The 12,271-nt window shown below is 33.9% G+C and overlaps 1 protein-coding gene across 8 annotated transcripts in view; it reads right to left on the reverse strand.

Annotated features, from left to right (window-relative positions):
• mtd (TLD domain-containing protein mustard) overlaps positions 1-12,271 on the reverse strand; it is a 262,898-nt gene that overhangs the window by 15,470 nt on the left and 235,157 nt on the right. Inside the window, exon 1 of one of the 8 annotated variants that reach the window (XM_089647442.1) lies at positions 9,443-10,022. The exons of the other annotated variants lie outside the window; for them this stretch is intronic. Within the exon in view, the coding sequence (XP_089503568.1) occupies positions 9,443-9,475 (33 nt within the window). The 5' untranslated portion in view covers positions 9,476-10,022. Of the gene's footprint in view, positions 1-9,442; positions 10,023-12,271 lie in introns of those variants that run through there. 8 annotated transcript variants of the gene reach the window in all.

A 12,271-nucleotide genomic window follows, 5' to 3' on the forward strand; every position in this document is an offset into this window, starting at 1 on the left:
GTTACTTTTGAAGCTGTCATTTTTTGACATTTGAGAAGTAAAAACTACTCCATTAATAAAAATGGAATGATATACGCTTCAACAACGCATTGAAATTATTAAAATTCACTTGAGTGAATCAAATGCAAATCATCTTGAGTGATGAGGCCCATTTCCACCTCGATGGCTTCGTCAACAATCAAAATTGTCGCATCTGGGGTTCGGAAAATCCAAGAGTTATTGTTGAAAAGCCTCTCTATCCTCAACGTGTGACTGTTTGGTGCGGTTTATGGTGCGGTTTATGGTCCGGCGGAGTCATAGGACCTTACTTTTTCGAAAATGAGGCTGGAGCAACAGTTACGGTGAATGGATCGCTATCGAGAGATGATTAATGATTTTTTATGGCCGGAATTGGATGGTATTGATCTGGACAACGTTTACTTTCAACAAGACGGCGCTACGTGCCACACAAGCAACGAAACCATTGATCTTTTACGATTGAATATCAAAATAACACCTCTCATTGGAAAAACCTGTATTATACCAAACTTCGGACTCGATTTATTCGTAAACGAAAGCTAAAATAAAAGAGGGATCCTTTTTTTGGCCCTGAGCCAAGCGGCACCTACGTAGGTAATCAATGATAATTTGTATTTTTGTGTAGCGCCATTTGATGAAAAATAATCGCATGGGCGATGTGTTATGCTACGTATACATACGCAAGCCGAACTGCCGAACTGAACCTCAACTTATGGGAAAGGAACGAAGCAACCGCAAATGGCGCGAAACGCCCCTCGCAGTTGCTTCGCCCCTTTCCCGCAATTCGTGGCTCGGTTCGCGTTTAAGTTCGCAAATGTATACGTACCATTAGGTGTTAGATATTATCAGCGCTTTGGCGCAAACTGCTTTGGCCAACCCCGTGTAGATTCATCAGTTTCCCGCTTGTACTACGAATTTCCGGACACCGTGTTTAAATATAATACGTTCTATTTTTACAAAAATAATAAAAACATTAAACTAGGTTTTATCACAGTTTTAACGACAGCACGTCAAAAGAAAAAAATGAAGGATTTAGTATAATCTAGTTAATTATTATTTTGCATTCCGAACAGCCAGTAGCGAGGTTAGCATTAATGGCCTAGAAACGAAAACGTAATTAATAAGAGCCGGATTATCGTCGCTAAAGCTAAGCCACATTTTGACTCCTAGGCCCCAGACAGGCATTGTTCAACAAATAATTTCGATATTCGAAATTTTTTAACTTTCACTGGAAAATTGAGCTTACGTATGTCATACGGACACGCCCATAAAACACTTCTACCGATTTATTTATTCAGTAGCTGAATATTTCGTCAGTTATATTTTTTATTTAAAACCGCGCAAGAGTCCCAACTGCTCCCAACCGTCTGGAGCCAGTGAGACTATGGCATTCCCAATTGGAATATGTTGTGAGGCTGAAGTTAGTGGGGAGGGGAAGAAGATGGGAAAGAGGAAGGTGGGAAAGTACCTGGCTATTCAGATCTGGTCACCAAGCACGGCAAAAGCCCTCTCAAGCAACGTTTCAATTCTGAATGGTGGTCTTACACCAGGGCGATACTGAGAGTATCTTCCACTCTGGAACGTGCCGCAAATACACTATATATTATATATAATAAATTATAAATTATATAATATATTGTATAGGTGCAAATATTGAATCAACGACTAAAATTAATGGAACATTATTGGTCTAATTTTGTAAGTTTTTTTTGTTTCCTCCCTCCTACAACATGGGACTCGTCAAGACCCATGTTCACTCCTTCCTCTCCACAAAAAGACCCTCCACACAGCATCCCCAAAGATGACATAGGCCCTGAGGGAAATTATTTTCTTCAGGGCCTCCTGTGTGGAGTAAATATATTTAAAAAAAGTAATTGCTGTTTATGCTAAATATACAAATGACTGTTTGTTTCCTAAATAAAAAAAATAAATATTATTTTAAATGAGTAATTAGTAAAATAAGACAAATTAATCAAATAAACAATACTTGTGCAAGCCGGGATTTGAACCCGCGACCTCCAGCTTGCTAGTCGAGAACCTTATCCCTCAACCACGGAGGCCGTCAAAGATACGTCGAATTTTAAAAAATGCGTCAATAACCTTGTAGGTACGAGTTCCTCCGAAGCTATAATAAATCGGATTACATTATTTAGGCATACTTAGTTGATGTTTGTACCCACAATTTTTGAAGTCGTCATCAAATAGGCAATTGGTGCCATTTCCATTTTTTTTCATTTGAAGGGTCCCCCGTTACCCGCCGATTCTCAGCCCGTCAACGTTTGGTTAAATAAAAAAATTATATTGATGACCGTTATGTTCGATAGTTTAGTTAGTCAATCTGACGAAAAGCTGACGGACCGAAATACGGCTGTTGAGAGGAGACCGTTATTGTATAGCTCTGTGCGTTCAAATGTTTAAAAAAAATAAAATGGCGTTGAATACCGATTTGTAAAGACGTCGAATGTGACAGAAGTTGAAACACATAGGCTTTAGGACCAGTTGTTTCTTGAATAATAACAGAACTTGAATATTAACTTGGAAATTTGATGAACTGTTCAAGTTCTGTGACGCACTGACCCAAAGTTTTAATTCCTAGCGTATATTTTTGGTTCAGATTAATTTGCAGGCGGTAGAAGAATTTCAGCGATGTTCTTGGCAAAGTTTCATTAAAATTGAAATATAAATATTACATATAAACTATAAACAAGTTAAAAATAGAAAAATAATCATAACACAAGATGAAAGCACTCGTTTTTTTAAAGTAAATATAGGCGTATTGCAGCGAATGTTGATATGAACACACTTCTCACACAGCTGCACCTATTGCTTACATACAGAATATTTCAAACTCGGTGTTCGACTAGAGAAAAGAAAATTCCAGTGAAATTGAAAAAAATATAAAAAGAATGCTTTTCAAAACTTTTGAAACAACTGTAAAAAAATGTCTAATATTCTAATTATGTACCTATCTGTATCAAAATCATGCATTAGGCATGGTGCTTTGAAATATCCATTTGACAGTAAAAAAATAATAAGAAACGCCTTATTTTCTACGGAGTGTATTTACAGTGATAGCAGACACCTAAATAAAATAATTTATTCCATATTCAATGGCAAATCGAATAGTTTATTCTATATTCAAAGGCAAATCAAATAGTTTATTCTCTATTTAATGGCAAATAGAATAGTTTATTCTCTATTCAATGGCAAATCGAATAGGTTATTCTCTATTCAATGGCAAATCGGATAGTTTATTCTATTTTCAATGGCAAATCAAATAGTTTATTCTCTATTCTATGGCAAACCGAATAGTTTATTCTATATTCAATGGCAAATCAAATAGTATTATCTATTCAATCGCAAATAAAATAGCTTATTCTCTATTCAATGGCAAATCAAAGAATTTATTCTCTATTAAATGGCAAATCAAATAGCTTATTCTCTGTTCAAATGGCAAATCAAATAGTTTATTATCTATTCAATATATCAAATAGAATATGTGTTCATATGATGCTGGTTTTAATAAAGTAAAACAGTACTATACATATAATATAACTAGGTAGTTTATTGGTACTTATCACACCAGAAGTGACTTCACAAAAAACTGGTTCCCGTTTTCAAATAGAATACGTAAACTAACTAACTAACCAACCAACCATCAAGCCATTTCCCCGCAGGGGTAGGCAGAGAGGACGGACCGCCGAACATCTCGGTATTAGTACACACTCCTTGCCTCATTCACATTCATACATACTCTTCTATAATTCTGACCTTTGACATGGCCCGACTCAAGTATCTGATTCACTCGATCGTGCCATGTCTTCTCCGACTTCTTCTGCTCGACTATACATTTGCGTCATACATTCTCCTTATACTCCTTAATTTATTTGGACGATCATTCGCTCTACATGCCCAAACCAACCGAGCAGCGTCCCTTTCTTAATCTTATTCACTACGCTTACAACATTCTCTACATTCTTTGCGGATCTCCACAATTCTCAAAAGATCACACGTGGTTTTACCACACATGGGTGGTAAAAACAAGGAAACGTTGTTCACATCAATACCATCCAATTCCGGCCATAAAAAATCATTAATCATCTCTCGATAACGCAATCCATTCACCGTAACTGTTGCTCCAGCCTCATTTTCGAAAAAGTAAGGTCCAATGACTCCGCCGGACCATAAACCGCACCAAACAGTCACACGTTGAGGATAGAGAGGCTTTTCAACAATAACTCTTGGGTTTTCCGAGCCCCAGATGCGATAATTTTGCTTGTTGACGAAGCCACCGAGGTGGAAATGGGCCTCATCACTCAAGATGATTTGCATTTGATTCACTCAAGTAAATTTTAATAATTTCAATGCGTTGTTGAAGCGTGTATCGTTCCATTTTTATTAATGGCGTAGTTTCTACTTGTCAAATGTCAAAAAATGACAGCTTCAAAAGTAACATCTACCGAAATAGCGGGCTATTCAAAATAACACCTCTTATTGGAAAACCCTGTATATATGCACGAATACATACTCGATGATCGTACGTGATGTTTAAAAAAAAACTGTTAAACATAATTTATTTAGCCAACGTATATCTCCCGATGCGTTTTCTGGTGGGATTCTGGCAAAAATCCAGCTAGTCCAGCATTAAATTTGACGCACACGAAATGATTAAGAAAACAGTGCGAAGAAAATTTGGAAATCTGCCGTTCTCGAAAGCTTAGCTCGGGTGTCATGAAATTTGCGCAGCCTTCCCTTAGTGCAATATCTAGGCAAACGCAACTAGTTTTAGTTCGCAAAGCTATTTCCATGGTGAACGAAGAAGCTTTGAAATATCAAAAGTAAATGTTCAATAATAACACAAGACACCGTCGACTAAATAGGGTTAAACGAAAAAACTTAAGGCGAAGCTTAATGCCAAATCACTATTTTGATTAATCTTTATTTACACAATAAAATAAAACCATAACCGAAAATTGGTTTCGTAAGTAGGATATTTTGAACTTAAAAGCAGTTTTTATAGGCCTGATACATTTTTGTTCAGGGCTTATAAAAAAAAAAAAAACACTCTTATTTTTTTTTAGAAATGTGTTCTACTCGCAGTATTTAATAAAATCATCTAAAACATTTTAAGCGATCATATTTTAAAACCAAAAATACATGATGTTGCATTACTACGTATTTACAACAAGTTGATTAGGAAACCTGTTCTTAACTCATTCGTAATTCCTGCATTCCCGTTTTTAACCGTAAAAACAATAATTTGAAGAGATTCTTAATAAATTAGCAATACTAATTTTTCTCCGTGTAAGATGAGAGGCTATTGACTTCCATTATGAGCTGAGGAGCATAAATCAAATGTAACTGTTAAGGCAACGCGCCGTTTTGTTCAATATTAGTTTAAGAGGAAGCTGCAAGCCAAAAATGTGTATATTCTTGGTATACCTTATATTGTAGGTAATAGGCATTAAAATCATTTGACAAACGGAGTCTAGAAACGTTCGATTTCAAGCACAAAACTGTTTTTTTATTTATGTTGTAAATAATTTTATGAGAAAGCAAAAAAGTTGATCAAGTGAAACTGTCACAGATAATCTTTGCTATAATAAAGCATTTTTTAAAAGTTGTTTCCTTTACGCGTTCATACATTTCCATTGAAAAAAAATTTTTTTTAGTAGTTTACATTTATATTTTTTATTGAGTAATTTAATTTTTTATTTGTATTCTACTCAAGCGAAACGGTAGGAAAACCTTCAATTTATCTAAAGAATATTTTTTTGGTATTCATAATGTACACCAATTCGTTAAAAAATTAATATTAATAGTTAAATTAATCAAAATAGTGATTTGGCATTAAGCTTCGCCTTAAATGTTAAATAAGGACAATAAGAAATTAAGAGAATAAATAAACTGTTTGACTTATTATAACGTTATCCAAATCCCGGGCGGAGCCGATCATTAAAACCAGTATTTTCCACGTTATTTAAATATATCAAAAATATATTACTTTGTAATCTTTCGATAAGATTTTTGTAACACGTGTGGTTATTGTGGTCATAATGTCTCAAAGAGGGATTGTAAAGGATGAGCGATCGGCGAGGCGTGTGTACAATCAAAGATTTTAGCTGTTAATCGACTAAAAAACGCAAAAGCTGGGCTACACATAGCTTTTTTAAATTTTTTATGCGACACTTCACAAGAGCATGTCTGTACAATCTAAAGGCGGAGGAGCTCAGTCACCACCCGGTGAGCATCGTGTTAAGGTAAGGGCTTTAGGAAGGGATTTAATTCGGGGCTAGCTCCATAGAGCAGGTTCCATTAAAACACCTGCATAAAAGACTCAGCATGTCCACATTGCGTCTAACAATGGATTGTCCATTAGACGGACCGTCCTCCTTTGCACAGAATCAATTAGGTTTATCAAGTATTATGGGGCTACAGCCCAGACACGTAGGTGGATCCCAAATTCAATTGTTGGGTCTACTTGAGATTTGTATAGGGTTATCAGCAGGCAACTATTGAAGAATCTGTTAGCCCTATACAGACGAGATTTACTCAGGCTTGCCCCAATATCTACTTGAGCCGGTCTGATATACTAACCCCGAGCAAAAAATATACACAAATTCATTATTTTTTTCTGTTTTAATAATGTAAGAATGTAAAAAATATACAAATTCATTATCGATTTATGATTTAATAATTTAAGAATGCAAAAATTGTTAAATTCATTATCGATTTCTGTTTCAATAATATAAGAATGTAAAAAATATACAAAGTCATTATCGGTTTCTGTTTTAATAATATAAGAACGTAAAAAAATGTACAAATTCATTACCGATTTCTGTTTTAATAATATAAGAATGTAAAATATGCACAAATTCACTATCGATTTCTGTTTTCATAATTTAAGAATGTAGGTATATAATGATGTTCATTACTATCAGTATTGTGAAACGATTTCTGTTTTAATAATATATAATGATGTTAATTACTATTAGTATTGTGATACGGCAGACCTCGCTTCCATAAAGTACGTTTCTAATTTTCTCTTACATAAATCAAAACCAAAATTTCCGCCGAAATCCTAAGATTTGTAAGTAGGTAGGTACCTAATTATAAACCATAAATATTTTACGTAAGTAATATATTTATTTAAATTCCAAATAGGGAATTATACAATTTTCCCAAAGAAATGTCACCATCTCAATGACAATTCTTTTTAAATACATCTATTTCAATTTCGATTTTGTTTTCTTGAATGAATGAATAAAGTGGAATCCTAGAAGTGGAAACCAACCTACCAAGTACCTATGTAATTTATTTCTAGTGTACACAAACGGTTACTACACACACTAGCAAGTGTGGAAGACTGTAAAACAACAATCATGCTTACTATAAATTTATTATAAGGAAAAATAAAACCAGTTAAACGTTTAATCACACTTAAAATGCATTCATCTGGATAAATCAAATAAATAAACAAACAAACCGAGATAAACTCTAACTTGAATCATATTCCTTATTATGGTTCCATGTTCTACGCTCTGCGGTAGCGGTTTTTAGCAAGTGGTGAGTGAGGATATAATAAATTTTATATTTATTTTGCGAAGTTTTGGCGGCAATTTCACAGAATGAGTCACTTGCATACAAGTATTATTAGACTTGTACGTTTTTCCCACGAATAGGTTTTTCTACTGAGAATATTAAAAAAATTGAACTTTTTTATAATTTTTTTAAAATAATGAGTGAAGCAAATTCGTGTTTTATTTCGTAACGTCACTGTACGAAAATTAACTGACTTGATAAAGTACACAAACTTCGAGAGATGATTCTACATGATGGTAGAAGTTAAAAATATAAATAACTTTTTCCGAAATTCCGTTGATTTTTTTTCCAAAAAAATATTTTTCCATAGAATTTTTTTTATTTTCCATAAAAGCGATTGAACTTATTTACCTGAAAACTTATAATTAAAATATTATAATTTAGAAAGAAGTTTTTTTTAAACTTGTATAATCACGTAGAATCACCTAGAATAGCTAGTGAGTGCGGACACCTTTAATACAGGAGGTAATATATTATTTCTACGATCTCGAGACCCTATTGGTTATATTTGGAGAAATTTTAAAACTGACGATTTTTGCTTGGACAGAAATTATAAACTAATCTTTAACAAAACAGGTAATATATTATTTGTAAGATCTTGAAACACTATTCGTTGTATCTGGAGAAAATTAAAAACTGACGATGAAATTGACGATTTTAGCTTGTGCAGAAATTATAAGGTAATCTAATAAAACATATATTGGTTATCTGGTTGGTTAAATTCATGTACAGCTATTAAAACCCATATATTTTGAATGCAACGTTTTTGAAAATGCTGTGAAAAGCTGTAGAAATACTTCCGCAGCTGAAATAAAATGAATGAAGAAAACATAACGTTAGTGGCTCATTGCTTAGAGCGCATAAAACCATTCCCGATTGCATTTAAGGCGATGCACTACGTCGTGTAATACTTTGAATCTAGCCGCCATCAATAACACTCCTTACGTAGATGGCGATAAGGCTTAAATTCCCGCTTAACACCATCCAGCTGTTTTGATTTAGGCGAGAAAAAAACATGACCAAAAAGTGCCTTTTATTTTATTTTGTGGATGTTCAGGCATAAATTTTATAAATAACTTGATTTGCCACATTATACAATAAAACCATAACCGAAAATGGGTTCGTAAGTAGGAAATTTTGAACTTTAAAGCAGTTTTCATAGGCATTATAAATTATTTTTTTCTGGGCTTATAAAAAGACTTATGTAAAAAATTACTCGATTATTTCAAAGGCCAAGATGTTATTATACGCGCGGTATTTATTTAAAGCATCTGAAACATTTCTAGGCGACCAAATTTTCAAACCAAAAACACATGATTTTGCATTGCTACGTAGTGCATCGCCTTAACGTGAACGTATAAATTTCCCGCAAAAAGTGAAAACGTGGCGTTAATACTGCGCGTATGCTTACTAGTATCATATTGTGGAGAATATATATATTTAACATTGTTGTTTGTAAATAACGTTAATCACGATAGTGCATAGGACAGACACGACACAGCCAACGGCATACAAATGTAATTACACTTACAAATAAATTGGGTGAATCACGAAAAAAATCAAGCGACTAAAAACAGTTCTATTAAACATTCTGTTTACTTCGCTACTAATGGAGAATTGTCAAGTAAATTAAATGAAGGATGAATTTCTGAGCACAAAATCATGTACGAATAAAGTTTTTATTACCATTTTTTATACCTACATAACAACAAAATTGTAAATAAAATACGACGAGTCATGTCATTGCAATTTTATAATTATAACATTGTAATAATTACGTATTGAATGCAGTTTATAAAAACATTGTTATTAAAATACAAACCTCAGGCCGCGAGCGTGAATAAATTAACGACATCTAGGCGACCTCACAACACTATCATTATCAAAACAAATCACAATCAAAAAGTTAGGTTATGCCTTCAGAAACAAAATGTTGATAACCTCATAGGAAATTAAAATTGAATATCAAAGCTGCAAACGATAGCCGATAGCGATTGTAAAATAAACAGGCAGCTATAAATCCACACAACTTTAATAAAATGAATTGGAAGAGTTTATTAGTGTATTTTTGAATGGTAGCGGAATATTTGGAGCACACACTATCGCGGTCGAAAGGTATAAATAACACTGAACTGAGTGCAACAGAAAACAGAAGCCGCCAGGAAATTTTCAATGGTATTCTTGGACCGACGCGATCGAATGCCAAATGAAAATCGAATGAACACACGGGACGAGTGCGATATGTTATTATGAACAGAACGTACTACGATACTCTGCTACTTGCAGTCAAGTCACCGTAGAACTAAAAGCCACCAACTAACAATTGAGTCGTAGACTTGCAAAAGCCGCTCTGGAATTTTTAGAAAATCTGTAGATGTCACCAAAATGATGTATATAAAAAGATAAACATTATAGAACAAAATTATACATTCTTTTAATATCTTGTGAATTTTTTATTTTTATTTAATTTCAATACTTTTAGGCGTAGTAATACAAAATTAAATGTTTTTGGTTCGAAAATTTGGTCGCTCAGAAATATTAGTTTAAATGCTTTAATTAAATATTAGAGAGTAGAACACATCTTGGCCTTTGAAGTAATCGAGCAAGTATTTTTATAAGCCAAGAAAAAAATAAAATATCAAGCCTAAAAAACTGGTTTAAAGTTCTAAATTTCCTACATAGTACATTGGGAAAGATTATTTTTTTGATAATTACTATTAACTAACAAAAAGTTGTGAAAGTTGCCTCTAAAATTGTGAAAAATTTAATTCTTTAATGGCCTATATTTAACAATTTAAAACACATAAATAAAGCAGCACATATCCGTACTAGATATTTATTATACCTTTTGATTAAAAAACAATTATTCAGTTTGGTGAAGTTTTTTGAACTCAAATTCAAATTTTTGTATGAAAAAGGCCGGCCAGCCGTTCCTCTTAAGCATTTTTGTATGAAAAAGGCAGGGCAGCCGTTCCTCTTAAGCACTTTTTGTATGAAAAAGGCCGGGCAGCCGTTCCCCTTAAGCACATTTTGTATGAAAAAAGCCGGGCAGCCGTTCCTCTTAAGCACTTTTTGTATGAAAAAGGCCGGGCAGCCGTTCCCCTTAACCACCTTTTGTATGAAAAAGGCCGGGCAGCCGTTCCTCTTAAGCACTTTTTGTATGAAAAAGGCCGGGCAGCCGTTCCTCTTAAGCACTTTTTGTATGAAAAAGGCCGGGCAGCCGTTCCCCTTAACCACCTTTGGAATGAAAAAGGCCGGGCAGCCGTTCCTCTTAAGCACTTTTGTATGAAAAAGGCCGGGCAGCCGATCCCCTTAAGCACCTTTTGTATGAAAAAGGTCGGGCAGCCGTTCTTCTTTAGCACTTTTTGTGAATGTATCAGAACCAGCGGAAGTTTTCAGAACGGATTTTGCAAGCCGACGATTCAATTATTAGTTCAGGCAAATAATTTTCAAGAACGCACATTTGAATGTATGCACACCAACAGTGGTCCAAACTTGTTCGAAATAGTTTGGAACACCCGCCAGCAATCCTCTATTATCCCGCAGAGGTCCTTTGATACAGTATACCACTATTATACAACCTACAAGCAAGAATCTCTAGCAATGATTCTACTATAATTGATTCGTTAGTTGGTGACTTTTAGTTGAAATGTTAGCCAATGATGGTTGCTAGTTGGTGACTTTTTTGCCAGTATACTAGTTTTACAAAATATCTTCAACTGTTGTCAAACAAACTACTGACTTAGTACTTAGTATTTGATCAAGACTAGTTGGTGACTCTTAGGCCTGCTGCGACGAATTAGTGTTGCCAGTATAACTAGTAGCTACTCTACTAGTTAGTCCACTGTGTCTGCTCCGAATGCGCTCGAGCAAGGTCGTCAACTTAAACATTTCTGTCGTCTGCGTCTCACAGTCGATAGTTAGTCGCTTAACCCCTAGAGCTGCAGATATTTTGCAACTCCGAATTTCTACTGATTTATAACAAATTTCTTCTGAACATATTAAGTTGAAGATAATCTACACATTTGTAAAGCCGAAACGGTAATTATATAAAATTCTATCCATAGAAAAAAATCGAGAAGATGCTCCAAAAATAATTAAAACACATTTCGTTCTGTTATTTAACATGTTATAGATATGAAAAATTTACAGTGTATCTTTGATAGCACCATACCATAAGCATTTGTCAAGAGATTTTAGTTCAATTTAAACGAGTTGTGGTTTTTAAATATTAAATGTTTTCAAAATTTTCGCTCAATTATTATCGTTTTTAAATATTAGCGCGCTCCCTCCAACATTCGTATTTACATATCTTTCTTTTAAATCATCGTATTCTTATTTTTGAACGCTTACTACGGAGTCTTATGAAACTAAAAAATATATTTAATTAGACAAAAATGCGTATTGCATTAAAAGTTTTTGTCGCTTTTATCTTCAAAAAAATTCAGGCAAAAATGTATCAAGTGTTAAATGTTGTTTCATAGAATTATTTGAATTTTTTAGGAAGCGTCTATCGTAAAATTTTAAATGAAAATACAAAGCGTGGTGTTCTCTTTTTCTAACATGGTATAAATCATATATCTCACCGTAATACAAAATAATGAATTTTATGATTTTGTATCAGACTGGAAGAAATATTTCCCAAAAAGAC

Source organism: Hesperophylax consimilis, chromosome 26 (genome assembly GCF_061612785.1).
Source record: "Hesperophylax consimilis isolate HC1 chromosome 26, BYU_Hcon_1.0, whole genome shotgun sequence".
NCBI lineage: Eukaryota > Metazoa > Arthropoda > Insecta > Trichoptera > Limnephilidae > Hesperophylax > Hesperophylax consimilis.